Below are 26,887 nucleotides of genomic sequence, written 5' to 3'. Positions count from 1 at the left end.
ACGATGATGTGTGAGTGCAGCGCGCGACGAACATTACTGCATAGCCTTGGCGGGGCTGTTGAGTAACCACGGCCGATCAAGGCTGCAGACACCATACAGCCAGCGCACGAAGTTGAGGTAATCAAGAAGTGTGCGGGTTTCGATTCATCATTCCAAGTGCTGTGTGAACCAAAACGCAGCTCGACTCTATCCAGGATCAAGACGTGTATCCAACCCGGACGAAACTCAACGCCAGAACGCGCCATGTCATGAGCCACCATAACTCCTCACTCCCGTCATTACAGGCTCGTGCCTTAGAAGTCCTCGTCGTCCATATCCTGGTCCTCATTACCAGCCTCAATAAAGACAAGTCTTGTCCCTTCACCTGTGGTTTGCCAGACCTAGTTGACATTGTTAGCTGCTTGAAGCGCGTGTGAGCGGAGAGAACAGTGACGGTACTTACGTCCAACATGGCGTACTCATCAATCGCCTGCTCGAACTGATCCGCCGTGAAGCCCTTGGCCAACACCCTCTCCCTGACCCTACGAAGGTCCAGCTCACCCCGCGTTCCATCGCCGACAGCAGCCGCACCGCTGGCTTCCATGGTCTTGATAAGGTGGTAGATCTTGCTGCTCGGGGTATGGTCATCCCTACGGTTCTCGTCGGCATACAAGCTAGCCTTGCTGACTTCGACGAGCCTCAATGCCTCATCCACATCCTCGGTAATAACTTCATGAGCGAATCGCAGACGTGCCAACGCCTGTGAAAGACGGAGGACACCAAGCAGCGTACGCGGGGAGGTGTGGGTGAATGCCTTCTTGGAGCCCTCGTCCCGTTTCTGCTGCTGCCGCATTCGGACGTATGCGCCGACCATATAGTCCGAAACCTCCTGGGGTACGGTTGGCCGGAAAGAGCGAGCGCGAGCAACCCATTGTCGTACTTCGGGTGGGCTGAAAACAACGCCTCCTGGTGCCTCAGGGTGAGTGTTATGCATGTGGACGTGAGTGACGTGACGAGCCAGCTCCTCGTCTGAATCGCGGGAAGGGGTATCGAGAATGAGGAAAAGAACATCAAAACGGGATAGTAGCGCAGCCGGAAGGTTGATGTTTTCGACGGGGGAGATGCGAGGGTTGTAGCGGCCGTACAAAGGATTAGCGGCGGCGAGAATCGAGGTGCGCGCGTTCAAAGTCGTGGTAATCCCGGCCTTGCTGATCGAGATAGTCTGCTGCTCCATGACTTCGTGGATAGCGGTTCGGTCGCCATCGTCCATCTTGTCGAATTCATCGATGCAGCACATGCCATTGTCAGCCAACACAAGCGCACCACCTTCAAGAACCATTTCGTCTGTAACGGGGTCACGCATAACGGCTGCGGTCAGACCAACGCCGCTACTTCCACGACCCGTGGTGTACACTCCGCGAGGGGCGATCTTCGTGATGTACTTCAGGAGCTGGGATTTGGCAACACCAGGATCACCCATCAAACAGATGTTGATGTCACCACGGATTCGCATACCGTCGCCAACTTCCTTGGTAACACCACCAATAAGTTGCAGGAGAAGCGCCTTCTTAACATCGACGTGGCCGAAAATCTCGGGGGCGATGGACCGTGACAGGTAGTCATACAGCTGACCGCTCCTTTCAAGCTCATTCATTCTTCGGAGCGTAGGCTGTGCAAGGACAATGTCGTCGTACGCCTTCTTGTGTTGCATGACATGTTGGGCTTCCAGGTATGTGTCGGTGAGCAGACCAGCCCGGATCGCTTTGAAGCCAGTGTACGGGGTAGGAAGGAATATTCCGGCGACATCGATGACATCTCCAGGGTTGATTTGCCGCACGAGAGGGCCGTGGCAGTGGATAGTCAATTGCCGAGGAATATGGCCAACAGGTACCTGATCAGCCATCTCCTGAATCTTGACTTCCTGAAAAGGCAGGAACTTTGAAGCGCGTGTGGACAAGAACAGCTGGCCTTTGGTGTTGTTCTTTTTGCAGTCTGACGAAGGACACTCAACCAGGGGAGTGAACTGCTTGGTGGTAACCGGCTGGAAGATCTCACATCCGCAGCGATCACAAGAGTAAGCGTTGACCTGCACTGCAGGCTTGACGTCTGATACTCTCGTTGCGATACCTCGAACGGTGATGAGATGGCCAAGGTGCTCTCCTCGGACGTTCCGCACGGCTAGGGCCTTCATGTTGCGCTGGCTACTGGCGCCTGACGGTATTCTAGGCTTGAAGTTCAAAGTGTATCGTCGGGTTAAGGCCGGTGGGAATATCATTTCTGGCGGAGGCTGGACGCCCTCTTCGCCTCCTTGCAACTCCTGCATCCGCTCATTGCGCTTCGAACGCTGGGTCATGATAATATCTAGGACATCGTCTTTGAAGCTACGAAAGTCAGTAATGCGTTTTCAGCGGAGATTTTCGTTCGTACTTTGGTTCCCTCGATGGTTGCGGCATGACCTTGTCCACTGCTCGGGAGAAAATCTCAATGTAGTGGTAAGCGTTCCGCTCGATGGACTCGATCAGCTTATACTGATGTTCGTCGTCCAAGGTAGCTTTCTCCCACTTTTGTACATTAGCTTCAGGCCTCGCGAATGTGAGAAGGCTCGACGTACCGCATCTAGGTCGTTCAGGTCTATTGGGACCTCTGTCCGTATGCGATCTGCGACTTCCTGCAGCATCTGCATATATTTGACCTTAGACGGTCGGTTGCGCCTCTGTGATCCATCTGGCGCCGGATCGTCGGAATCATCGACCATGTCATACTCCTCGCTGTCGGCGTCGCCGTTGATGCGGAGGCCTTCTAGCTGCTCGGCGGCTTCTGTCGAGGAAGACTTGAAGTTCTGGAGGAAATCGGCGAAGGCGGCTGCACAATACTTCGTTAGTCAAGGTCTCAAACAATTTGCGCTGGAGCACACAGACCTTCCTGCTCCTCGTAGTTGACGAGCGCTCGTACGGTAAGAAGCGCCATTGCTTCTCAAACTCGAATTGGAAACGTAGTGTCGAGCGTAGTGACCGATTTTCTGCGTACGAAATGGGGGTTGAGAGAGGGATGCGGTCGCAATCTTGAGGACGGGACGGGGCTGGCGATCCAGGCGCGTCAAAGGTTCGCGTCGCGCGTTTCGACAGGGGCGCCCGATGGTTGGCTGAGAACCACTCACTTTCTGCCGGTTGCGACCGCCTTCACAGCGCCGACAACCTCGGCAGCGGAGCTTCATCGCAATTTACGCAGGATGCGGACGCCGTCTATCTCACAATTCACTCTCCAGCACCATGGCACCGTCGAAGAAGCCTGCTGGTCAGACCGTGCAGGCCGAAGTCGCCATCCAGCAATCTCTTAAGAACTGCCTTGCCAATCTTCCGGCGTCGCTCGTTTCCGTTCTTGTGAATGCAAATGCCGTAAGTCCTTCTCCGGTTAAGCCTCTACGCTTGTACTGACGGGTGTGCATATAGATCGCCCAGAATGTCGTCGTCGAGCTCTCATACCGGCAGCCTCCTGCAGCCGGCGCCCCTGACGCAAATAGTACTTCGCCGCAGAAGTCAGTGTTCCTAGGATGGACTGGCATGCAGAGCAAGCGCAAGCTTGCACCGGTAGTAGGGCGCGAGGGATTGAGTGGAATTAGAGGCGGCCCCGCAGGAAGAGAGCAAGACATACAGACTGTCGAGGTGGATGCGACATTTGCGAGACTGATAGGTCTGGGTGAGGGACAGAAGGTCGGAATATCACTCCATCTGGACCCTCCCCAGGCGCATACCATCAACATTGAGCCCCTAACTCCCGTGGACTGGGAGATGATTGAACTGCATGCTCAGTTCTTAGAACTCAACTTCTTGTCCCAGATCCGCGCGCTTCCAAATCCTCAGGCTCAATCTCCACATCCCTTGACGCTCCACTTGTCTCCGACGACTACCGCGAATATCATCGTGACCTCGGTCACTCCTGCACCGCCTGCAGCTTCGCCTTTTGTAAAAATATCACCAGATGCAGAGGTCATCGTTGCGCCTAAAACACGTCAAAAGTCGGAGAGGAGTTCGGCACGTGAAAGTCGAAGCGTTGGTGGTGCTTCGCGTAAGAGTGGGAAGAGCGCTGCCAGCACCGTCAGACGCCGTAGTGGTCGCGACGAGCAGACTAGCCGGGGTGCTGTTTTCCTTCGAGGGGTTGATCGAAGCGTAGCTCAAGAGTGGTTTGATGAAGAATTTAATACAGACGGCGAAGGCCTCAAAGTCTGGGTCGATAAGGACGTTCTTTTGACAAAAGCTCTGCGAGGAGTGACATGGGTCTCGGTAGCAGTTATCAAACCTGCAGGGTTGCAGGAACCAGTCGACATGTCGAAAGAGCACGAACAAGAGAAGCCCGCCATACGGGTGATCGCAAAACTCGGGACGTGGGAAGACGCACCAGACAGCCGTCATGTCGCGCTTTCCACGGATCTATGCAGAGTCATTGGTCACGAAGGCTTCGTGGGTGGCCTTGTTCGAATCGAGGCGGCTCCAAGCCAGACTCCGAAGCCATCCGCCATTAAGCCCCAAGGTTCCGGCTCAAAGGACTCCAAAGAACCTGTGGTGAAGATAGCTAAGATCTTTCCCTTCTCGCCACAGGATCAAACAAATGCTTCACTAAGGTTCGGGGGCGAGTCTAAGCAGGAACATGAGGATGCAATCCAGAAGATTAAGTCAATGTACGGCAAGAAGAATGGCCTCCTAGATGGGGCTGTCACTGATGGCATGGTTTTGCCTCCTATTAAAGAGCCTGGCGTAGCCTGGCAGGGAGGTATTATTCGGTTCGACCCACCACAACCTCCCACAGGTGTCTCGTGGATCCTCTTTCCCGAACGGAAGCCGCCGGTCGAACTAGGCGCAGAGATCTCGAAACCGTCAAGTTGGAGTAGAGGCTGGCAACATGGCGAACCTTTACCCGCTATGCCCCCAAAACTAGTCGGCATTAGCCCCCTCGTCGAGCAACTGAGATCGCATCTAACGCATAATTCCTCTGTGCTCCTGACCGGCGGTCTTGGTGCTGGAAAAACGAGCTGCGCACAGCTTCTTGCCCATCAGCTCCGTGCAGAGTACCTATTTAACACGGTTTACTTCCCCTGCCGTAAGCTTGTGACCGACGAGACGAGAGTCTCCACCATCAAAGAGACCTTGGATAGACTATTTGCGTCGGCTTCCTGGGGCGCGAGATCTGGCGGCAATGCTCTCGTTGTTCTCGACGACCTGGACAAGCTTTGCCCGGTAGAGACCGAACTTCAGGTTGGTAACGAGAATGGACGAAGTCGACATGTCAGCGAGAGTATCATTTCCATCGTCCGGCAATATTGCTCCATGGACTCTGGTGTTGCGTTACTGGCAACTGCGCAGGGCAAGGAAGCCCTCAACAACGTCCTTATCAGCGGCCACGTCGTGCGAGAAATTGTTGGTTTGAAAGCACCGAACAAGGACGGGAGAAGGAGGGTGCTCGAGATGCTCGCACACCAGGACGAAAAGCCTCAGTCAAGCCAGCAGCCGAACGGCATTCCTTCGTCCGGGCATGCATTCCCTCCGTCACCGTCCACCAGCCGACCGAGCACATCTCATCGAAGCCAACCCAGCGCTTCTAGCATTCAGCATGATACTGCACTAGAAGAAGACGGGTTCATCGTTGATCCTACCATCGACTTCCTAGATCTCGCTGGCCAGACGGATGGGTATATGCCAGGTGACCTCGTTCTCCTTACATCACGGGCTCGCAACGAAGCTCTTATCCGCTCCGTTACGGATTCGTCCAACTCAACGACGGTATCACTGACGAAAGAGGATTATGCACAAGCTCTAGCAGGTTTCACTCCAGCTTCTCTCCGCAACGTGACGTTGCAAACGTCAACAACAAAGTGGGACTCTATTGGCGGTCTCCATGCAACGCGCCAGATCCTCCTCGAAACCTTGCAGTATCCGACGACGTACGCGCCCATATTTGCACAATGTCCTCTCCGCCTACGATCCGGTTTGCTTCTGTACGGCTACCCTGGTTGTGGTAAAACATTGCTTGCCTCTGCCGTTGCTGGAGAGTGTGGGCTCAATTTCATCTCCGTCAAAGGTCCAGAAATTCTTAATAAGTACATTGGTGCTTCCGAGAAGTCTGTAAGAGATCTATTTGAGCGCGCTGAAGCCGCGAGACCCTGCGTTCTCTTCTTCGACGAGTTCGACTCCATAGCGCCAAAGCGTGGTCACGATTCCACAGGTGTCACAGATCGAGTTGTCAACCAGCTGCTCACACAGATGGACGGGGCGGAAGGTCTGAGCGGAGTGTATGTCCTTGCTGCTACGTCACGACCGGATCTGATTGACCCTGCTCTTCTGCGCCCAGGACGTCTAGATAAGAGCCTGCTATGCGACATGCCAGCCCTAGAAGAACGTATTGACATCCTCAAAGCTGTAACGCGCAAACTTCATCTTGCGCCCTCCATTCTCGAAACAGGACACGAAGGCGAGAATCTCCGCGAGATCGCCCGAAGAACAGAAGGCTACTCAGGTGCAGACCTACAGGCCGTCGTATATAACGCCCAACTTGAAGCCATCCATGATGTTCTCGGAGATACCGAGCTTGGAGATCCTACCAGGGGTGGTGCTAAGAACAAAGCTACTAGCGACGGCGCAAGCAAGCCAGGAAAGGAGGATCGTATCCCAGAATTCACACACTTCCGCTTCGGCGACGAAACGCCCACGCCCCCGGACCCTTCCAAGCACATCCCATCTTCACAACCCACGGAGCGTGCTCTCATAGCTCAAAAGATCGCTGCCTTGCAAGCTCTCCGCCGTAAGCAAAAACAGTTGCAGCACCAACAGCGGCCCGGCAGCAAAGACGAAGACAAGGTGGCTAAGGAGGGCGATGACGTGGATAGAAAGGAGCCACAGATTCACTGGAAGCACATCGAGAGCTCATTGGCAACCACGAGAGGTAGCATTAGTGCGCAGGAGAGGAGAAGGTTGCAGGGGATCTATAGAGAGTTTGTGGTGGGGAGGAATGGCGAGATGCCAAGTGGGCAGGGTGGGACTGAGATTGGTGGAAGGACAAGCTTGATGTGATTTGAGTTAGTCTAAGCGCGGCCTGACTATTTTGTGTATATGCTATATAGAAAAGGTGGTTATGGCGATGTACGCAAAAGCCCAAGGATCATCCTTCATCCCGCGAAGGACACCGACTCTGCACATCACACCAAGGAAGCCCTGCGAGAACAGCCATGCTTTGATCGCAGTCCAAAGCCGTTGGGGTTGGGGCGCATTTAGCACTGGGCCTAGCCTGACTAGTATTGGACGCATTAACGCCTTTGTGGTTAGCTTCGGATCATACGCCCCGAGCGAGGCGAAACGTCCACGGGTCCACGGCTGAACATCTCAGCCACAACCCTTCGTAATCCAACACGAGAAGGCGTCTTCAACACGAAGGTGCGATGTAATCAAGGACGTGTTCTACTTTACAAACCAGATCAGTCGTGGATGGACTTGAGCGCCTTCTTGTACAAAGATGCCTAACGTCGGCAAACCGTCGAAAGGGTGCAAGAACTGCAGGGACAGGAAGGTCAAGGTAGGCTGTTCGTCCTTTTCGATATGTCGTATTGCTCAGTAGTTCCCAGTGCGACCAGAAACGCCCATCATGTACGCAGTGCATCAGGATCAACAAGGAATGCCACGGATATCGCGACCCGCTCTCGATGATGTTCAAAAACGAGAGCGATGTGGTACGTAGGTCGCGGTACACACTCCAGCATCTCTCAGATTTCTACTGTGTAGAGTTCCTCCCAAGGGCCTCCAGTAGGTAAAGGGCTTGAGACATGCTAGAGTGTCCCCTCCCCTTATCTAGACACCTGCTAAGTCTACCGCCACCTTCGCAGGTTGTGAATAAAGCGCAGAAGCGGTATGAAGAGCTATCGAAAAAGAAGAAGGAAAAGGAGAAAGTGCCGAGCTCTAGAGGTTCCGAGAGTCCGCCCACCGACTTCAGCAGCTCAAGCACTTCCTCGGGGCCTCTTTCGACTCCAGGAAGACCTCAACGAGTTGTGCCGAGACGACAAGATGCAAAGCCCGACATGATCGCATGGGAAATGAAGTCCTCGCTCGAGGACCAAGCTGTTGGCTTCTTCTTTGCTAACTACGTTGTGGAGCCTTCCATCGTCCCGAGAGGCCAATTCGACTGGCTACCCGAGCTGCTCAATCAGCCTAATACCGAAAGAGTTCTACAGAGCAGCGTCAATGCTGCGGGCTTAGCAAGCCTTGCCAACACCACGAAGTCTCCCGCCATCATGAAGAGAGCCCAAGAAGAATATGTTGCGGCTTTAGCCATGACAAATCGAGCGCTACAGTTCAAAAAGACAGCCATCAAAGACAGCACGCTAATCTCAGTTATTTTACTGGGAATGTACGAAAATTTCCAATACCAAGATAGCGATTCCTTGAAAGCCTGGGCGCGACACACCAACGGCGCATGTGCATTGCTCAGACTGCGCGGAGAAGAGCAGTTCAAGAGTTCCGTCGGCAGGCGTGTCCTCCACCAATTTTACGGCACTGTCCTCTTGGTTGCCCTAGAATCGGGCACGGCTGTGCCCCCAGACATATCAGAGCTGTGGGAGAAGCTCACTACGACTGGGGACTACCGCATTCACGGCAAGCACTGGACAGTCAACATGGTGCGCTTCATGAAGAACGCCATATCCTTGAGTGGGGACAAAACAAGCGACCCGGTCACAATAGTGGCAGAGGCGATGAAGCTCGACCGCGAGCTTGACGAGATAAAGACACTGATCCCAAGCGTCTGGAAGTACGAGACATTTCAGCTGGAGAAGCCTGTGGAACACGTTTTCAGCAACACTTATCACATATATCTGGATCCGTGGATCGCGCAGATGTGGAATAACCTCAGAGCCTGTAGGATGTTTCTCCACGCAGTCATCCGCCGCCAGCTCCTGAAAGGCTCCGAGTGCCACCCTCCTCTTTTCCACCGAGACAGAGTCCGCGAGCAGATCGCAGCATCGGAGCAGGTCATGCGCGCGGGTGCGGCAGGCGTCTGCGCAGCGGCTCCACAGATCTTAGGACAGGTTCCTTTTCCTGAGTTCCCAGGGTCGAAAAAGTCATTCTATTCAGACACCTGCCCCGAGCTTGTCGAGCCCCGAGACCCAACATTCCAACTCCGTCCGCCTGGAACTTTTCTCAATTCGACGAGACCTACTGGCGTCCACCACCTTATCTGGCCGTTGTACGCTATCGGTGGAAGCGACCTCGCTTCGCCGGAGCTGACGCAGTGGGCTATCGATCAGCTGTACTTTATAGCGCTGAGACTGGGCACCCGGCAGGCTGTCGTGCTAGCGGAGGAGCTGAAGCAGAAGCAGAGGGCAGGGTCGGTATCGGAGATCTCGGACGATGGGAGCCTTGCTAGTTCGACTTCGAGCTAAGTCATACATCAGTGTTCATGGGATCGAGATTCAATGGAACTAAAGCGACCGAACTCTCGTCAATGCTCCCTAAAAGGTTTTAAGTAGCAAAGGAAGGTCGACCAGAGTTATTGGAGTAAAGCTTCAACGGCACACCAAGTAAGTTAATTCCATGTCCTATTGCACGCATTCCACGTACGCCATGCTCATCAGAGTTCCAGGTTGGCCGCGAAGCATATGTTTGTCTGCCGAGGTTCAGTTCATTCGTACCAAGCCCTCGATCGAAGAACGCCGAGCCCTACGACGTAAGGAGAAGCGGAGCGCACAGCTAGGGGAGCACGTGGGGAGCTGCACTAATCCCCGCACTAGATGCGGAGTTAGGAGCTTCAACGTCACCATTTCCTTCCCGAACCGCATCATACCAACCACGACCCCTCTACGAAACATGGAGTCTGGACTGATGGTCGCCGCGGAAGGAAAAAGATCACAGGCCTTCAAATACGCACTGCTTCCCGTGCTGTGCCTTCTCCTTGAAGGCTCTCATCCCTTTTACCCGTCCTCCCTTACTTGAACCGAGCGACTTTAAATCCTCTGACTTGGACCTACGTACGACGACTGACTGCCTGGATCAAAATGGCTTCACTAAATATCCCTGAGGAAATGCTCGCGGCGCAAGTCGTCGAGGTACGTCTTCCTCCCCGCTCACGCCATTCCACCCCAACTCTCCGAGACAACCCCTAACAATCCACCCAGTTCAACAAACCCTACAAAGTTCACTCCATCCCCGTCCCCCACGAGCTCGCCCCCAACGACCTGCTCATAAAAGTCGCCGTTGCCTCCCTGTGCCACACTGACTTCATGGTACAATCCGGCGTCTTTGGCGACATCCCGCGCACCGGTAGCCACGAAGGCTCTGGCACTGTCGTCGCAGTCGGGTCCTCCATCTCTCCATCCCAATTCCAGCCTGGCGACCGCGTCATGGCGGGCATAATTTACCACGCGTGCGGCGCGTGTGGCGACTGTCTCGGCCCGGACGATTATACCCAGTATTGCAGGAACAGCGGCGGGTACTGTGGGGTGTTTGGCGCGGACGGTTTCTTTGCAGAGTATGCGCGGATCGATGCGAAGTGGGCAGTCAAGATGCCGGATCGGGTCAGCTTTGAGACGGCGGCGCCGTTGGCGTGTGCCGGATGCACAGTGTATCGAGGCGTTATACTCGCCGGGCTGAAGAAGGGCGAATGGCTTGGTATTGTGGGCAGTGGGGGCGGACTAGGCCATCTCGGCGTGCAATTTGCCAAAGCGCTGGGTCTCAACGTCGTCGGCATCGACGCGCGAGACGAAGGGCTGGAGCTCACACGAAAAGGCGGCGCAGACGTCGTCATCGACGCGCGAATCGGCCACGACAAAGTCGTCGACGAAGTCAAGAAAGTCACAAACAACGAAGGCGTAGCTGCAACCATCAACGTCAGCGACGCCGAAAAAGCAATGGCGACAAGCTGCGCTGTCACTCGCATGCACGGCACGGTCTTTCAAATCGCACAGCCGCCAACAGTCTCCATTCCCTTCCAGGAGCTCATCTTCCGCGATATCCGCGTGCGAGGCTCCTTGATCTGCTCCGCACAGGAGGCTGCAGACATGCTTGCACTTGTTGCTGAGCATGGCATTTCCGTGAACACGAATGCTTTCAAGGGACTCGGCGAGATAGAAGAGTTGATTGAGTTGGCGGAGAGCGGGAAGATGAAGGGCAAGGGCGTTGTTGTCATGGATGAGGAGCAGGTGAAAAGGGAGAAGGAGAAGGTAGGGGGTGCGAAGTTGGCGTGAGTGTAAGGAAGCCAGATTGAGGGCCAGGCGAAAGGAGTCAGTTGTTGGAGGGTGATGAGATTTGTGGTAGTGATGGCTCGAGGGGCAGTACAGGAAGCCGAAGGAGCTTGTTGTACTGTACGCATCGTGGATGGAGTGAAAAGAAAGGACCATGAAGTTCAAATGTTAATCGCTACGTGAAACTAAGTCTACTCCGGTATAATGCATACGTTAATCGATACCAAATTTCCATCGCAGATGACTATTCCTACATGAGGAACATGCTGACGCCTGAATATGATGCGACATGCCGAATAATTCCCTCTTCCTCCTATTCTATAAAGCTCCCTTAGCGCTCATTCTCCGAAACCGCTCGAACTGAAGACATCGCCTGAGATGGCAAGCGAGTAGACGATGACCGCGATGTCGAGGTGATCCCGGAATCAATCGTGATGACTGATGGTTGACTCGTATGTGTGCTCGGTCGCTCTTCGTAGCTCCCATCCCCTTCCTCTTCGTCCACCACACTCCTATCCCTCATTTCCTGATCCTCATTCATCTCTTCCTCACTATCCTCCTGCGCCCGTGCGGTATCCTCATCGATAGCCGTCATCCGATTCACGAACTCTCTCTGCAGCTCCTTGAGCCACGAAGCCAGCAGCTCGCCCTCCATAGTACCGTTGTATGCTTGGACGAGATGTTCTTTGAGGTCAAGGATTAGTTTGCGACGCCGCTCATTGATGACATTCGGGGAAGTTTTCTTCTTCTTGAGGAGGCGGTGGTGAAGCTTGTGCGCGAAGTAGGTAGCGTCTTCAAGAACTTGCGGAGGGAGCGGAACGACGCGGGCGAGTGCGAGACCATAGTGAGATTCTTCAACAGCGCCCTCGACAGCTTTGTAGAGCATGGTCATCGTGTCGTTGTCGCTTATCTAGAATTTGATCAGTACGATCAAGGAAAGAGGCTATGGAGACGCACCTCAACGGCGAGTTGCAAGCAGCAAACACCGTTCCGTTCAGACAGAATAGTTGCAACATCCTTAAAATGAGTAGCAAACCACACGAGTGCCCTGCTGTCCACCAGTTGCTCGGCAATTGCAAGAGCAATAGCCAGTCCGTCGCGGGTGCTAGTCCCTCTTCCCAGTTCGTCGATGACAGCCATGCTGCGCCTGTCAATGTTCCTCAGAATGAACGCAATCTCTCTCATCTCCGCCGCAAAAGTCGACGCATTGCTCTCAATGCTGTCATCCATGCCGACGCGAGCGAAGAGCTGATGAAGGATCGGAAAATAGGCTGCGCGAGCTGGAACGAAGCTTCCAATCTGGGCCATGATAGATAGGAGAGCGACAGAACGGATAAAAGTGCTCTTGCCACTCATGTTGCAACCGGTGATGATTTGGAACCGGGTTTGCTGAGTGGAGTATACATCGTTTGGAACAAACTTCGTCTGCATGATCTTCTCAAGGATCGGGTGACGAGCGTCTTTGAGTCCAAGGGTATCGCTGATGCAAGGTCGAACGTAGTCGTTAACCGTTACAAGATGTGCAAATGCAGAAAGCATGTCGAGCATTGCGATAGCTTCGCAGATCTTGAATAACACGGACATGTGCCCACGTACCTCCTGAATGAGTGCCTGCACGGCCTCGTCGCTCATCAGCACTACTTCCTGATGCGAGATGGTAATCTTCTGATTCCGCTTCATCAGTTCCACTGTCTGGCACTCGATATGATTTTTCTTCCGGAAGACGTTGGTGAACACTGGAGGAAGCGACCTGTTCTCGAGCTCAGCCACGGGAATCCGAATGTAGAAGTGGCGAGCAGCCTCATATTTAAGATCAAGCTGGATGTCGTATTCCTGGCTCAATTCAGTGCTGTGCTGGTACGCATCCTCCATCGCTTCTTTGTACGTGGTGCGAGCAACGTCGAGCAGACCGTTGACTCCCGATCTTACTGCGTAGGTACGCTGATTTCGGAGCTCTAGCGGTTGCTTCGCGTAGGTGGTGTCTTCGTTAATGACGCTGTCGATGACTTCCTGGACGGGTACGATGTTCTCTGGGGCACAGAGCTCGCGGATATTGTTGAGCATCCAGCTTCTTGCTCCGGTGAGCGCTTCGTAGACGGGTTTGACCGAAGTGACGAACTGCTTCAACATGATGACCTGGTTGATGCTCTGCTCGGTAGTCTGAATGCTGGGTTTGGTCGGAATGATGATTAGCTATTCCAAGGTTAGCCATTACATCAATAGACAATAGACTGCGTACAGCCGTGAGTATCCTATCAGCGTCCAGGAAGTTCTTCAGAGCTGTGAAGGGTCAGCAATCGAAGACGTTACTGTGCTCTCCGCGCTACTGACCTGCACGAGTAGCATAGAACATATCTTCCTTGATCTGCAACTCATCCACGGCATCATACCGCGTATTCAGCGTCTCCGCATCAGTAAGTGGTTGCAGAACGTTGCTGCGAAGTAGGCGCGCCCCCATTGGCGTCTGCGTCTCATTCAGAAGGCCGAAGAGGCAATTCCGCGATTTTGGGTGCTGTAAGTTCTGGACGAGTTCGAGTGAGTGGATAGTCGCTACGTCAATCATCATTGAACCTTCAGACGGCTCATACTTGATCCTGAGGGAGTGGAGAGGAAATGTGACTTGGAGACCCAGTTCAATGTACTTCAGCACCTGCAAAACGATCAGTTATAAGTCCTTCTGTCAGAATGAAGCACATACGGCTGCTATACAGCACACTGCATAGTAGTTCCCAGATAGGGAGATCTTGATGGTCTCCATATCCTCAGCAAATGCCGAAGTCTGGATATAGTCAGAGCCTGCTCCCTCGGCCCAGAACCTGCGATCAAGTAGCGTCAACCTGCTCTCCATAATGTCGAGATTCTCCTCGATAATGGAGAAAAGCTTCGACTTTGGACTAGCTGCACTTGTCATAATGAGGATCTCAGACGGTCCATACACCCTCAACTTGTGCATCGTCCGCACATATGTCTGGCTGTCGCATATCTGGCAAAGGACGGCTTCTCCCGTGTCGAGGTTGACGAAGGCAAGGCCGACTGTTGGAGAAATGCCGCGAGATTCAGTGATGGCGCAGACAACTTGTTGTGCCTCGACGCGGGCGATTGTTGATGCACCAGTCCTTGGACGGACTGTTGAAGGCCTTCCCGTGCTTCGGCGTGTCCGCGGCCACGATGTTGTTGTCGTGTTATAATCACCATAGGTGTAGGAGGGGTACGAAGTTGGTCTTGAGGTGCTGTAGGATGTGGGCGGCCGCGACTGTCGAGACATTATGGTCAGTGATGCTGTGCGGTCAGCCGGCGATCAATTATGTGTCATTCCTCAACCCTCAAAGGTTGAAGTGTGAGGATGAAGGGTCCGATCGGAGTTCAGACGGGCGAAATGGACCCTGCTTCGCTTAACCTATAATCCCTGCTAGCACGATTTCCATATCGATAAGACACGAAATTTTGGATTCTGTACATGTCCCACCTGCAGCCTCAAGCATTTACTCAAACCTTTAACTTGACGCGCTCTTCTTCGCCGCTCCCCCAACTGCACCATGGCGACCCTCCCGCCGCCTCCCTCCAAGCGCCAAAAGCGCGAAGCCCTCGAAAAGTCCTCTCTCCAAACCGACCTCACAAGCACCATCCCGGACGGCACCATCCGCACCCGCTTCGTCGACCAAGCCACCGGCTCCAGCGACACGCTCCCCGTCCTCACAGTCCCGCTCTCACAAGCCACCACAAAGAACCTCGAGATCCTGCTCAACGAGCTAAAAGAGCAATCCGACGACCGAATTCCATATCGCTTCTACCCGGACGGTTCAGCAGAAGCGCTCGGCGACAAGGAGGATGTATATAATAGCTTGGTGAAGACAGGGAGGGTGTCAGCGGAAAGCGAGGTTGTGCTGCAGTATGCGCCGCAGGCTGTGTTTAGGGTCAAAGCGGTGTCAAGATGTAGTGCGGCAGTGAGCGGGCATGGGGATAACATTCTCGCGGTGCAGTTTTCGCCCAAGAATTCGGCGAGAATGGCGAGTGGGAGCGGGGACAAGACGGTGCGGATATGGGATTGCGATACGGGGACGCCCGCGTTTACGCTCAAGGGGCATTCCAAGTGGGTGCTTGCGGTGAGCTATTCGCCAGACGGGAGTTTGTTGGCGAGTGGAGGGTATGACAATGAGGTCAGAATATGGGATCCTGAGACGGGAAAGCAGGTCGGTGGGCCGTTAAAAGGGCATACGAACTTCATAACGAGTTTGTCCTGGGAGCCATATCACTTGCAGGAGCCGGGGAGGCCAAGAGTAGCTTCGTCATCGAAGGATGGGACTGTTAGGGTCTGGGACGCGATAGGAGGGAGGGTGGATTTCGCTCTCTCGGGCCACAAGAGTAGTGTTACGTGCGTCAAGTGGGGAGGCACCGGATGGATATATACCTCATCCCACGACAAGACCATCAAGGTCTGGAATGCTGAAACTGGCACTCTGGTACATACGCTCTCTGGGCATGCACACTGGGTAAACCATCTCGCTCTCTCCACCGACTTCGTCCTCCGAACATCCTATCACGACCATACACGGAAGATACCCCCAACGCCCGAAGAGAAGCTGGCGAAAGCTAAGTCGCGCTTCGAGAAAGCGGCAATCATCAACGGCGAGATAGTCGAACGCTTAGCAACCGCTTCCGAGGATTGCACCATCTTCCTCTGGACACCTCTCAGTACCTCGAAGCCTGTCACACGGATGACAGGCCACCAAAAGCAGATCAACCAAGTGTGCTTTTCGCCCGATGGGACTCTCCTAGCCTCTGCGGCTTGGGATAACCACGTCAAACTGTGGTCAGCTCGGGACGGGAAATTTCTGTTCACCCTGAGAGCGCATGTTGGTCCGGTGTATATGGCCAGTTTCTCTGCCGATAGTCGGTTATTGGCGAGTTGCAGTAAGGACACCACATTGAAGGTGTGGGATATGCGAACGGGCAAGCTGAAAGAGGACTTGCCGGGACACAAGGACCAGGTCTTCGCGCTGGATTGGAGTCCGGACGGAGAAAGGGTGGGTAGCGGAGGTGCCGATAAGCAGGTTCGAATTTGGAGGGGTTGAGTAGGAAAGAACGAAATCCAGTCTGGGGGCTGCTTCTCCGGCTCTGGCTCTGGCCTACATAGTAAAGGGGGCTGCGGCTTACCCTAACCCTGGTGAGCGCGTGGAAGCCGTCGGCAAGGCGTGCTGGTAGGATCTTATATACCCTTCGTCGAAATCCAGGGCTCAGACTAAATCGAACCATTCAGTGCCCAGGTCTCTTTTTGCAGCATTCCGTTGTCTTGAGTCAATTGCCTCACCCTCCATGAAACCGTCAACATAGCACTCTCCGACGAGCTTCCACTGATCCTCTGCTACTGCTCTCAAAACGAACGGAACTTTACCTCCAAATAGTACAACCATGACATCGCCAGACATCATGCTGGACGGACCGAGCCCGAGGTGACCGGAAGAAGTGATGAAGAGTCGCCGATGAAGAAGGGGAGCTAACGCGGACGTATACCGGGTGGGATCAGCTTGATCTTCCGCGGATAGAGACGAAAGCGTCGACGGTGAAGAGCGAGATCGATAGAATGGTGTCCGCAAGGTGTCGGTTGATCGAGGTGGTGATACGGCGGGATTCAAAGTAGATACGCTGAGACTCGACTTCAGCGCTGCACTCAGGCTATACATAGAATCACCGTCGTGCTCTGACTCTGGCGTCTTGGGTGCAGTTGAGGAGAGAAAAGCACGAAAATGCGCTATGGATTCATGTCTTGCGTTTTCCTGCTCTACCGTCAGGCCAGCTGTTGTGACGAGGAGGAATGTCCGGGAGAAGTCTTCGGGGGTGAGATGACTGAGGTGAGACCTGCACATTTCGTACAGCTCCGGTATCTTCTTCGGCAGATCGGTATGGGAAGGAGCATTAGGTGAGATCGAAGAATCTGCAGTTTGATCGGGAAGCATGGCCGGCAAGCATGACTGTACAGTACTGATACGGATTCCCTCTAAGCGCAGGACATCTGACGGTGTATACGAGTCTCGAGAGACCGGTAAGTCTTTTGACGCCGAGTTGAACCTTTCGGTTAGGAACTTGCAATCGGTTGCAGACCGAACGACCGCATACGCGCTGAGGCTGCCAGCAGAATGTCGAACATCCCATCGGGGAACCCAAGAAGGATATTCCATGTCGTCTCCGGGCTCGTTGTCAACTTGGGAGAGGATAGTAAGTGTCCTGGTCCTCTGAATGCAATATAATGTGACTTCCGTATAGACGTCTCTTGTAGAACGACCGTAGTTTGGCAGCAGAGCTTTTGGCCAGGAATCAGGCGTTCTTGACTCTCCTGAGAGACCGAAGAGCGCGAATACTTTGTCTCTTGGATCCGTGGCTTGGAAAGATCTCGTGGAGTGAAGCAGCGATTGCAGTTCCCAGACATCTCTCGTCGACGATAGTTCGAATATACTGTTGATGAGCTTCATCCGATCTGTGCGATATCCAGCGTTATGTTTCATTAGCCACATCATCGCGTCCTGAAAGCGTGACCAGAGCATCTGAAATCCACCGCAGAGGATCACTGGGTCGCCCTTCGAGACGACGACTATAAGGCAGCGGGGTGCATTAGCATATGCTCTACCATTTACAATGGGTCTTAGAGACAAGACTGATTAGAATATCCGTACCTTCTTGAATTATCCAGCAACGCTCGAACCACGCGAGTTCTAGGAATCGAGAAAGACCCGCCCATCTCTTGTCTTCCTCCGAAGGTAGTTCGATAGATGTTGGCAGCCTTTGACCAATAACTACGTGTTCATTCTTCGCTGCTGTACCTAGAGAGTACTGGTATATATCGGTCGTAAGAGAGAAAGCATCTCGCGTGTTCCCGTCGTCTGGGCCTAACCAGATTACGGTATTCTGAGCCCGTTGATAGATCGCTCGCATAAGGCGAACTTGCTGGGTCCGCTCTGCGAAGTCTTTCTGGTTGATGCATATCTGGTCTATCCAGAAATACCTTACTCGAGACCAGGCGCCATACTTGTCCAGTCGTTGTAGTCCTTTCTTCAGGTTGGAAGACACCTTAAACAAGCGGCCGTTGCACCAGATATCGGAGGTCTGGCCGTATTTTCCCCAGCAATAGCTGAGGGCTTGGAAGGGCGGTGGGTCGCTTAGGTGGAATGTTGTGATCTCACAGGTTACGTATGGACGAGAGGTGAGGACCTTAACTAAACGGAAGGTGTACTGTGTGGGTAGTTCTTCGTACTCGTATCGTTGTCGATGAAAAGGCGCTCTAATCTTCTCGAAGAAGGTCTCTTTCTCATGCTCGTCCTCTGGGGTGCTTGATCCCGTGGGTTGACTCGCGAGAGGTGGCAGGGTGTGAAGCGGTACCGCCCATTCCGAAATCTTGGAGAAAAGATCTTTGAGTGATTTCAAGGATACCTTTCTGATATACTCTGACTTCCGGAAAAGGAGTGTATAGTCCACGATGACATAACGCCGGAAGGAGCCAGGCAGATGTGGTATGCCTGATATGGCGTCATCCGGGGAATGCTGAAGTATTTCGATGACTTGGATCGTGAGGATATGGAGGTGATTGGCGAGCTCGCTCTGAATATCAGCTATAAGTAGTCAGCCACCGCTTCTTGAAGGGATCGTTCCTTTGTAATGAGATTGGTTGAGCATCTGGCAAGGCTGAAGCAATACGCAAAAACTCACAGTCGCCATACGCAAAATGCTTCCCAGCCTGCCTATAATAATTGCGATACGCTCGTCCCAGTTCTTGATGTCCCCTCTCGAAACTTTCCCTAAGTTCTTCCGCCCTCTTTCCATCCTGTCCTATCGCCAGATGCCGCACGCGCTCATCATAGATTACAATACCGTCTTGAAACGTCTCACACAGATCTTCGACAAGATATTTGATCTCCGGTTCCCTGCTGCCTGCGTCGGAGAGGATGCTCATGGCGTGAATTATGCATCGTTGAGTCGTGCGGATGATGGGAAGTTAGTGTACTTGATGATTTTTGGGGGCCAATTCTTGCCGGTCGCGATGTTGAGCACGTGAGACAAGCTGTAGCCGATGTTGGTAATCAAGCCGCTACAGTAGGCTATTGTCTGACATGCAGCGGGATGACAGATGTGTGCACACTGGAAGTGGGATCGAGGTCGGAAGTCGGAAAGGGCGAAGGAAGAAGAGTTACGAATGCTTAGGTAGAAGCATTGCGAGGTTGAGTTCGTGCCTTCCTCCAGCATCCAGCCTTGGCAACAATGTCACATAGGCGATGCAATTCCAGCTTAAAGAGTGCACATTCGAGGTATCCTGACTATCTTAAATTACCATACCACGGACCCTTCGTTCCAGGCGTCCGATCCACAGCGCGATCGAAGGGAAAAAAGCTCTCGTTCAACAGGTGCAAACGTGGTATACAAAAGGCAAATATACACGTCGTCGGGGACAATTAGAGATGCCGAAGATAAGATCTTATCCAAAAGTCGATAGATCTCCATATATCTATCTCTTTTGCAGGATCCAGCATCTGTGTGCTCCAGTGTCCATTCATTTACAATGTCCGGCTCTGCCTCCGTCTCATCCTTCGTGACCAAGCCCACCTCATTACGGCGTCGACGGGGTATCTTTACTGCTTCGCGGCTTTGCGGGCGGCCATCTGAAACACATGTCACTTGCTGCTCTTCAGGGCTATGGATGGAGGCAGCCTTACCTTCTTCTGGACGAACAGACCAATCAATAGGATAGCGACGGCACCGACAATACAGAACACGAGAATGACACCGGGTTCCCTGGCGGCCCAGTTCTTTCGCTTGATGAGGTGGTGGACGGCGACCTCGCTGCGCGCGACAAGAGACATATCGACGGCGGCCATTGCGACGGATTTCTGCGCCAATGTCAGCTGGACCGATCTGAAACATGGAAATGAATCTCCTTGAAGGATGTTCTGCGGTAGAGTCTCCATAGAGGGCTTGGGTCTTGGGCGTAATTGTGGAAGGGTTGGCGCAAGGCTTGTCACGATGCGCTGGCGTAACACCCGGCCACGATGCGCCCCAATTGCTTCAGAAAAGGCTTCTCTTGCATACCTTCGCGACTAGATTCGATCCCGTCGAAGATTGGAAAGGGATTCGGCCGAATTGAAGCTGTTCGGGAGCTGTAGTAGGAAGAGAAAGCTGGTCAGCGCACTCAGTTCCCTCAACGTCGCGTGCGATGTGGATAAGATGGGCTCGAGGAGGCGACCAGGCGGAGCATTGAGAACAAGAGCGGGCACATTTCGAGGACGGTTTTGCGCCTTATAAAGCTGCGGGCCGCCGAAAAATCTGCTGTGATGAGGCATTTGTTTGGTATCGGTTCGCCGCGCGGGACCAGCGGGTCATCCGGCAGGGAGCCTCCAATGGCCAATTGATCGCCTGGACAAGGAGATTATATACTTACTTTGGAGCGCGGAGCTTGGGGAGCAGCGAGGTCCAGCTGGCAGAGTGGAGAGGAAGAGGCACGGCGTTCGTGTGATGAGAGGCGGGAGGGTTGGGGAACCTGCTGCTCGAGGCCCCGAGGGAGCTAGAGCCAATGCAGCCAATCATACGATAGCGGGGCCAGCCAAAAGGAATGATGAATCTGCTGCCGGAGATCGGCAAAACAGCGTCTGCACCGCGACCCAGGCCCCCAAGAGACCACCCTTGAAAGCAAATAAAGCAGACTGAGATCTCTTGTTTCTGGAGCTCTGTACCGCCGGAATTTCGTCACGCTGCCCAGCTGCCCCGCTCTGTTGCGCTGCAGAGGCGCTTCGCAAAGCTTGCGCCGAGCTGTCCTGCAACGTTCGGCTCCACCCCGGCATCCCTACTAGCGCGCTGACCGCTGCTCTGATGGCCGTTATGTCATTGTGAATGCTTATCTGCCGCGCCTGGGCACAACAATTGAGCCGCTAAAGCTGCCGTGGGATCCAGGCACCGCCAGGAAAACTTTGAGCATGACAGAAATGCCTCATGCTTAGGGGATTGGTCGTCGGCCGAGCAGGCGTCAATGGCGCCCTAGATTCATCCGGGCGCGCGTGGGATGGCGAATGAGTCGCGCCCGGGGATCGTCGTCAAGCTTTTCCGTGCGCGGTGCCAAGTCTGGGGTGTCGGGTTGGCACCACATTGGCATCGTCTATTTCATAAACGGCTCTCACGGTGTGGAATTCTCCGGATAGAACGACGTGCGTAACAGCTACCCTGGAGGCCTTCGCTGGTGCGTACAATAGGACAGCTAATCTTACTTACTTGTACGGCGAGCCCTTAGACCCGGAGAATTCCCTACCGCAAGAGAACGGTTCTTGAACCTCATCTGGCCTCATTCTTCCAAGGTTATCCGTCGGGCCTGAGGATATCCCCTCGCATCGTGGCCGTTTTCGTCGACTTTGCCGTCTTGGCCGGAGCTGCAATCTCATCGTGGATAGCTTTCAGGTCGCGATCCCCTGCGTTGTCGAAATTTACTGGCGGTCGAACACAAATTCTCCGTCTCAACAAAAAAGAATGCCGTGCCAAAGTGCGCAAGAAGAGGGCTTTCGGGAGCACGATAGACACAGAATGTGTGGAATTACCGCGGTCCGTCGGCAGCATAATCACGCCTGACTCGCCTTCTATTTACTAGGGAGCCAAGGGTGGACGTAAACACCGGGTATCAAACATGGTAAATTGGTTCTACGAATTACTAGTAGCAGGCACGCGACATCTATCTCTATTCAACGTGGTTGAACATCAATCTCTAGTCTAAAGATGTACGCCACTCCTATTTACAACTTCAGCTCCCTACTACCCTCCACATCCACACCTACCACACACTCAATATCCTGCGTCGACTGCCCAAACGAGAACTCATACCGTCCCCTATCGACCTTCCATTCGCCGGCCGCTTCATCAAAATACGCAAAGTCCTTCAACGAAACCGGCATCTCCACCGTTTCTTCCTTGCCAGCATCCAAAAACACCTTTTTGAACGCAGCCAGGCCCTTGATAGGGTGATCTGGACTCTTCTGCGCCCTGCCGACGTACAGCTGGACAACTGTTCCGCCGGCCTGCTTTCCAGAGTTGGTGACAGTGACGCTGGTCTTGAACGAGTCTCGAGCTGTTTGAGAGACGCTCCCATCTTTAAGACTGAAGGTTGTGTATGAGAGACCAAAACCAAATGGGAATTGTACCCTGTTTTGCGCGATGCGATCGTAATGGCGATATCCGACGAAGACGCCCTCATCATATCGGACTGTGAGCTGGCCATCTTTCGTCTCTCCCGGGAAGTTCCCGTATGCTGGTGCATCCTCGATCCGCTTAGGCCAGGATATCGGCAGCCTGCCTGAGGGATTGACCGCGCCCGAGATAACGTCCGCAATGGCATTTCCAGCTTCTTGCCCGGTAAACCAGGCTTGTATGAAAGCTGAGACTTTCGAGATCCAAGGTGATGCGACAGCTACGCCGGTACTGTTCACCACAATGGTCTTCGTGTTTGCTGAAGCCACCGCCTCGACGAGTTTGTCCTGGGAGCCGTCCTTGGGCAAGTTGAAAGAAACCTGGTCTTGGCCCTCCGTTTCCCAGACGGGCGTATGACCGGTGAAAACGATTGCGTAGTCGCACTCCTTGGCGATGTCAACGGCCCGAGATAGGAGATCCTCATCATGTTCTTTGTCGGGTATGAAGCCCATACGGAAACCCGGTAGACCTTCGAGAATCCCGCCGTTGTCCTTCGCGTCGCCACTGCCGGGTGGGCTGGAGTGTATGCGGATCTTGTAGGGCTCGCCCTTGGTAAATGAGTACTTGAATTCTTCTTCCGGGTTGCCACCGAACAAGAAAGCCATAGCATCTTCTGAGCTGTGTTTCTGCTCGTAGACAACTTCGTCGTTAATAGTGACGACAGTGGGACCGATCCCGGAGCAAGAGAGATAATGTGAACCGCTCTCTGCAGGAATAAATGTGGTCGAAAGCTGAAGGTCTTTCCACCTGGAATCCTTGCCCGGTCCTCCGAGAGGGCTGAAGGAGGCTTCCTTGTGTCCACCGATCGTCTCGAGAGGCTTCTCTTTCTCACCTTGCACAAAGAATTCCAGGGTCCACCCCGACTTGCCGTCTGCATCCGTGCAGTTACTAGCTAGCGGCGGTAGCAGTCGATATGTGTGAGCACCTGAACCTTTGTCAACACGCTAGAAGCAGACAGGTAGGGAAACATCAACTTACCCTTGGCGAACTTGAACTCCACGCTGTCACCGTAGGCGGCATGCAAACCATCCCAGGGCGAGATCCTGTAGTGGGAGTGGAGAGACGCACTGCCGCCACCATGGATAAGCGCCTCCTTGGCCAGCCCCAGCAGAGCGATCTTCTTCCCCTTGATTTTCTCCTTCTTCAGCGGAAGAATTCCATCATTGTTCTTGAGCAGAACAACGCCTTGACAGGCAACGTCTCGGATAAGCTTCCGGTGTTCAGGGTTGTCTATAGATCGCTCGGGTGGGATCTCCGGGTTCTCGAACCCGCCAACCTTCTCAATAAGTTCCAAAACGTTCCGCGCGCGGTCATTGATCGTAGCTTCTGAGACTTCGCCAGCCTTAACGGCGTCTTTGACAACCTTGTACGATCGGTGCCGCGTCGGTCCCGGCATTTCCAGATCCAGTCCAGCGTTCAGTGCATCCGCCGTCGAGTTAGTGCCGCCCCAATCGCTCATGACGAGACCCTTCCAGCCCCATTCTCCGCGAAGCACTTTCTTCAGGAGGAGAGGATGCGAATCGGCGTGCACTTCGTTGATCTGATTGTAGGCCGTCATGACCGCCCAAGGGTTAGCTTCCTTGACGCAGATTTCGAAAGGTTTCATATAGATCTCCCTCAGGGCCCGCTCCGGGATAATTTCGTTCACAGTCAGTCTGTCCGTCTCTTGCTCGTTTGCAGCGAAGTGCTTGATAGTGGCCGCGACGCCTTTCTCTTGCAGTCCTTTGCATACTTGCGCAGCCAACTTGCCGGCTAGGAGAGGATCTTCCGAGAAGCTTTCGAAGTTGCGACCTCCAAGGGGATGTCGGTGATTGCACATGGTGGGACCGAGCCTGATAAAGTCAGCATGATTGATATAGTGGATGGACCTTCTCATCATACAATACTCGTGCACCCTTAGTCTGGGTCTCCTCTGCCAATGCATTTCCAACCCGTCTGGAGAGGTCTGGGTTCCATGTAGAAGCAGCACAGACGGCAGCAGGGAAGCAAGCCGCTCGTGTTCCTCCCGTAAAGACCGCGCCTCGTGCTCCGTTCGGACCGTCCGATGTCTACAAAGTTTAGTATCCTTGAGATGAAAATAGACAAAGAAAATACCTTGATAGCAGGAACTCCCTTCGAAGGAACCGGGACCGTTTCCCAAAAGTCCTTCCCCGCAAGAAGGGACACCTTCTCTTCGAGCGTGAGCGACTCTAGTATGGTATCGATCTTGGAGCTCATGTTGATACGAGTGCAAAGTCAGATAGAGAGAAAATGCAGGCCGTATGTGATCTCTTATCTGGCCAAAAGACATCCTCTGAGGCACTAATGTACCACCGCATCTTCCCCAACCCTCATGACCGTTTCTCATTGTCCGGAAACCTCGCCCGAATCTCCGAACGACGTGGATACCCCAAGCCCCGCCATAATTGGCCACTATGCTATTCCATCAACCCAAGACGGATCAAGCGCTGCCGAAGATCTACCATTCCCTTTTTCATTCGCTCTCGGTTCTTCGGCAGGGACCGCAAGAAGCGATGATTGCCCGAGGATCTGCCGTACGCATAGGAAGCGTAGGTTCTCGGTGTCAGATGATGCAAGTGGGGTGGAAGGCTAGAATAATGACATAGGACGTGAAACGGACGGGAGAGGACGGGATGGGCTTTTTGCATCGAGGACCCCGGTTAGTCAGCTGTTCGCACAGACCAGGGGCTAGCAGATCGTCGGCTAGCGACCCGCGTTTCGACCCACGTGCTGCAGGATGGACTTTTACATCACCTTTTTGCCCGTGGAACTTTCTACATTTCTTTGAATTTCTTCCCTTAGGTTCAACGCTATACCACTCTGCATAATTAATGTTAAGTCTCCAAATCTAGATCGCAAGATGAGCGCATCTAGGGTTGCTGAGGAGCTGAGCCGGAGGCATCCGTTACAGCGGCTGGAATCTCCGTCCAAAGGCTTCTCAGGCGTTGTGCATGTATGCAAAGGTCTCGATTTTAGCGAGACCGTATGCTGATCGATACGTACTAGGTGCTTGGTCTCATCAGCTTCTACAATTCCTTCAAATTGTACGATTGTCCTCTCTTCAAAGTCATCACGGTGTGAGCGAATGCTGATGTCATCAGTTTGTTCGACAACCCGAACGTTATCGTAAGTCGAAGATTTCCTAGTCTCTCAAAGGGTCTTCAGGAGTGCCGAACTCCTCCAGATAGGGCCTTTGGGGGCTATCTATGAGCCCTATGTCGAACGTATTGCCTCTGGCGAGCCTAAAGGACCTTGCTTCTCATAATCCCCTAAACTTACATAATCACCAACGCCTCTTCTACAGAACGACTCGTTCGGGTGGCATCTACAATATCTCACCATCCTCGGGATCTCCATCTCGACCGGATGTTTCATCTGTGGCCTCCTCGCCGACATTACCTCGTCACACATTCTCTTCACGCTTAAGAACTACCTCGCCCTCGTCGCCGCGCCCATAGAGATCGTGATCAGCATCCTCTACTGGGGTCTCCGCGCGGTAAGTCCCCCTCCAACACAACCCAATTCTGTCACAACATCAATCTAAACAAAACAGATCGACGAAACCCTCGTCATTCCCCCCGACCTCCCCAAGCCGCCACTAACCGCAGACTTAAACTTCCATCTCTGGCCATCCGTCCTCCTCTGCATAGACACACTGCTGCTCAGCCCACCCTGGCCTACAACTCCAGCCAACCCGCGCGCTTCCCTACTGTCCCTCGTAACTTCTACTGTTATCGCCTTCCTCTACTGGTTCTGGATCGAGCTGTGCTACTCACGTAATGGCTTCTACCCGTACCCTATTTTCGGCCTACTGGATACGAAACAGCGTGTGGGTTTGTTTGCTCTGAGCGGCGTCACGATGTGGGCGGTTGGCGCGGGACTGCGGTGGGTGTATGTTGCTGTTAACGGAATGGAAGAGGAGAGGGATGCGGAGGGGAGGAAAACGAAGAGAAAGATGACTGGGAAGGCGGAGTAAGACGTGTGTTGTTTGGGGCTGTAGTGATGATGCCCCGATACAGATGGTTAGAGGGCGCCATGTAGATTAGAATAACAAATGTGAGCCTTAGAATATAGATGGTGGATTGCATTGCATTCCAGGGCTTGGTTTGAGTCCTTTACCTGTTACCGAAAGCATATGCCGGAGAAGGCTGACCGCCATTTGCACCGATAGAAGGCACGCCCAAGCGCACTTCCTTCAAAAGAAATAGACTTTCCTGGCCCCACCCGCGAGATTGGCGTCGGATTCCATTGGCTGGATTTCTGTTCCGCTGTACCGGCATCCCTAGGTAAGACGACGTCGGGACTCTTACGAATACAAATACGAGTGCGCGATACTGAATTAGCAGAGAAAGCTAGGTGCTTATGCGGAGTCATAAAGGGGATCACGGGTACGGTGGCCTCTGATCACATTCTCTTCTACCGAAACACACCTGTATTAAGACATGCAGTTTGGAGAAGATCATACTGTACAAGCCCACCAGGATC

The 26,887-nt window shown here is 53.5% G+C and overlaps 10 protein-coding genes across 10 annotated transcripts; 5 read left to right on the top strand and 5 right to left on the bottom strand.

Annotated features, from left to right (window-relative positions):
* Positions 1–123: 123 nt before the first annotated feature.
* Positions 124–3,068, bottom strand: BU26DRAFT_524358 (MCM-domain-containing protein). The gene is made up of 5 exons (XM_033830263.1): positions 2,898–3,068; positions 2,591–2,841; positions 2,407–2,540; positions 443–2,360; positions 124–380 (listed from the first exon to the last, which is right to left on the bottom strand). Exons 1-5 carry the CDS (start codon positions 2,944–2,946, stop codon positions 294–296), a joined length of 2,439 nt encoding a protein of 812 aa, XP_033677800.1. The 5' UTR covers positions 2,947–3,068; the 3' UTR covers positions 124–293.
* A 148-nt stretch (positions 3,069–3,216) lies between these two features.
* On the top strand, positions 3,217–7,062 carry BU26DRAFT_494564 (AAA-domain-containing protein). Its single transcript, XM_033826189.1, has 2 exons — positions 3,217–3,374; positions 3,429–7,062. Exons 1-2 carry the CDS (start codon positions 3,249–3,251, stop codon positions 7,038–7,040), a joined length of 3,738 nt encoding a protein of 1,245 aa, XP_033677799.1. The 5' UTR covers positions 3,217–3,248; the 3' UTR covers positions 7,041–7,062.
* A 417-nt stretch (positions 7,063–7,479) lies between these two features.
* On the top strand, positions 7,480–9,397 carry BU26DRAFT_570847 (uncharacterized protein; the record flags this gene model as incomplete). The annotated part of the gene is made up of 3 exons (XM_033834071.1): positions 7,480–7,539; positions 7,589–7,693; positions 7,847–9,397. 3 exons carry the CDS (start codon positions 7,480–7,482, stop codon positions 9,395–9,397), a joined length of 1,716 nt encoding a protein of 571 aa, XP_033677798.1.
* Positions 9,398–9,916: 519 nt separating this feature from the next.
* On the top strand, positions 9,917–11,423 carry BU26DRAFT_133317 (alcohol dehydrogenase). Its single transcript, XM_033819695.1, has 2 exons — positions 9,917–10,060; positions 10,130–11,423. Exons 1-2 carry the CDS (start codon positions 10,010–10,012, stop codon positions 11,195–11,197), a joined length of 1,119 nt encoding a protein of 372 aa, XP_033677797.1. The 5' UTR covers positions 9,917–10,009; the 3' UTR covers positions 11,198–11,423.
* Positions 11,365–14,521, bottom strand: BU26DRAFT_494553 (uncharacterized protein). The gene is made up of 5 exons (XM_033826188.1): positions 13,893–14,521; positions 13,526–13,844; positions 13,434–13,474; positions 12,152–13,387; positions 11,365–12,104 (listed from the first exon to the last, which is right to left on the bottom strand). The coding sequence occupies exons 1-5, from the start codon at positions 14,457–14,459 to the stop codon at positions 11,526–11,528; spliced, it is 2,742 nt and encodes a 913-aa protein (XP_033677796.1). The 5' UTR covers positions 14,460–14,521; the 3' UTR covers positions 11,365–11,525.
* A 150-nt stretch (positions 14,522–14,671) lies between these two features.
* Positions 14,672–16,451, top strand: BU26DRAFT_524353 (WD40 repeat-like protein). The gene has a single exon (XM_033830262.1). It carries the CDS (start codon positions 14,731–14,733, stop codon positions 16,264–16,266), a length of 1,536 nt encoding a protein of 511 aa, XP_033677795.1. The 5' UTR covers positions 14,672–14,730; the 3' UTR covers positions 16,267–16,451.
* BU26DRAFT_570843 (HET-domain-containing protein) lies at positions 16,429–19,136 on the bottom strand (the record flags this gene model as incomplete). The annotated part of the gene is made up of 3 exons (XM_033834070.1): positions 16,429–17,780; positions 17,863–18,795; positions 18,893–19,136. The coding sequence occupies 3 exons, from the start codon at positions 19,134–19,136 to the stop codon at positions 16,429–16,431; spliced, it is 2,529 nt and encodes an 842-aa protein (XP_033677794.1).
* A 512-nt stretch (positions 19,137–19,648) lies between these two features.
* On the bottom strand, positions 19,649–20,334 carry BU26DRAFT_524351 (uncharacterized protein). Its single transcript, XM_033830261.1, has 3 exons — positions 20,267–20,334; positions 19,894–20,067; positions 19,649–19,839 (listed from the first exon to the last, which is right to left on the bottom strand). Exons 2-3 carry the CDS (start codon positions 20,053–20,055, stop codon positions 19,810–19,812), a joined length of 192 nt encoding a protein of 63 aa, XP_033677793.1. The 5' UTR covers positions 20,056–20,067; positions 20,267–20,334; the 3' UTR covers positions 19,649–19,809.
* Positions 20,335–21,850: 1,516 nt separating this feature from the next.
* On the bottom strand, positions 21,851–25,001 carry BU26DRAFT_555445 (glycoside hydrolase family 3 protein). Its single transcript, XM_033832323.1, has 4 exons — positions 24,497–25,001; positions 24,284–24,450; positions 23,381–24,234; positions 21,851–23,327 (listed from the first exon to the last, which is right to left on the bottom strand). Exons 1-4 carry the CDS (start codon positions 24,617–24,619, stop codon positions 21,952–21,954), a joined length of 2,520 nt encoding a protein of 839 aa, XP_033677792.1. The 5' UTR covers positions 24,620–25,001; the 3' UTR covers positions 21,851–21,951.
* Positions 25,002–25,262: 261 nt separating this feature from the next.
* Positions 25,263–26,378, top strand: BU26DRAFT_534762 (uncharacterized protein; the record flags this gene model as incomplete). Its single annotated transcript, XM_033831232.1, has 3 exons — positions 25,263–25,355; positions 25,707–25,898; positions 25,956–26,378. The coding sequence occupies 3 exons, from the start codon at positions 25,263–25,265 to the stop codon at positions 26,376–26,378; spliced, it is 708 nt and encodes a 235-aa protein (XP_033677791.1).
* Positions 26,379–26,887: the final 509 nt, after the last annotated feature.

This window comes from Trematosphaeria pertusa (genome assembly GCF_010094035.1).
Source record: "Trematosphaeria pertusa strain CBS 122368 unplaced genomic scaffold BU26scaffold_19, whole genome shotgun sequence".
In the NCBI taxonomy this organism is placed as follows: Eukaryota; Fungi; Ascomycota; class Dothideomycetes; order Pleosporales; family Trematosphaeriaceae; genus Trematosphaeria; species Trematosphaeria pertusa.
The sequence above is the reverse complement of the archived record's forward strand: the minus strand, read 5'-3'. Positions and strand labels throughout refer to the sequence as shown.

Excerpts from the sequence above, each read along its gene's own strand:
- BU26DRAFT_494564 (XM_033826189.1), top strand. The coding sequence starts at position 3,249 with ATGGCACCGTCGAAGAAGCCTGCTGGTCAGACCGTGCAGGCCGAAGTC. Across the intron at positions 3,375-3,428 it reads TTCTTGTGAATGCAAATGCC|ATCGCCCAGAATGTCGTCGT; the intron begins GTAAGTCCTTCT and ends GTGTGCATATAG.
- BU26DRAFT_524358 (XM_033830263.1), bottom strand. The coding sequence starts at position 2,946 with ATGGCGCTTCTTACCGTACGAGCGCTCGTCAACTACGAGGAGCAGGAA. Across the intron at positions 2,541-2,590 it reads ACCTGAACGACCTAGATGCG|TGGGAGAAAGCTACCTTGGA; the intron begins GTACGTCGAGCC and ends AATGTACAAAAG. Across the intron at positions 2,361-2,406 it reads CAACCATCGAGGGAACCAAA|CTTCAAAGACGATGTCCTAG; the intron begins GTACGAACGAAA and ends TGACTTTCGTAG.
- BU26DRAFT_524351 (XM_033830261.1), bottom strand. The coding sequence starts at position 20,055 with ATGGCCGCCGTCGATATGTCTCTTGTCGCGCGCAGCGAGGTCGCCGTC. Across the intron at positions 19,840-19,893 it reads GTCTGTTCGTCCAGAAGAAG|ATGGCCGCCCGCAAAGCCGC; the intron begins GTAAGGCTGCCT and ends CATGTGTTTCAG.
- BU26DRAFT_524353 (XM_033830262.1), top strand. The coding sequence starts at position 14,731 with ATGGCGACCCTCCCGCCGCCTCCCTCCAAGCGCCAAAAGCGCGAAGCC.
- BU26DRAFT_555445 (XM_033832323.1), bottom strand. The coding sequence starts at position 24,619 with ATGAGCTCCAAGATCGATACCATACTAGAGTCGCTCACGCTCGAAGAG. Across the intron at positions 24,235-24,283 it reads ACTAAGGGTGCACGAGTATT|GCTCGGTCCCACCATGTGCA; the intron begins GTATGATGAGAA and ends TGACTTTATCAG. Across the intron at positions 23,328-23,380 it reads GGAGTTCAAGTTCGCCAAGG|GTGCTCACACATATCGACTG; the intron begins GTAAGTTGATGT and ends ACAAAGGTTCAG.
- BU26DRAFT_494553 (XM_033826188.1), bottom strand. The coding sequence starts at position 14,459 with ATGTCTCGACAGTCGCGGCCGCCCACATCCTACAGCACCTCAAGACCA. Across the intron at positions 13,845-13,892 it reads CAGTGTGCTGTATAGCAGCC|GTGCTGAAGTACATTGAACT; the intron begins GTATGTGCTTCA and ends ATCGTTTTGCAG. Across the intron at positions 13,388-13,433 it reads CTGATAGGATACTCACGGCT|CTAATCATCATTCCGACCAA; the intron begins GTACGCAGTCTA and ends ACCTTGGAATAG.
- BU26DRAFT_133317 (XM_033819695.1), top strand. The coding sequence starts at position 10,010 with ATGGCTTCACTAAATATCCCTGAGGAAATGCTCGCGGCGCAAGTCGTC. Across the intron at positions 10,061-10,129 it reads TCGCGGCGCAAGTCGTCGAG|TTCAACAAACCCTACAAAGT; the intron begins GTACGTCTTCCT and ends CAATCCACCCAG.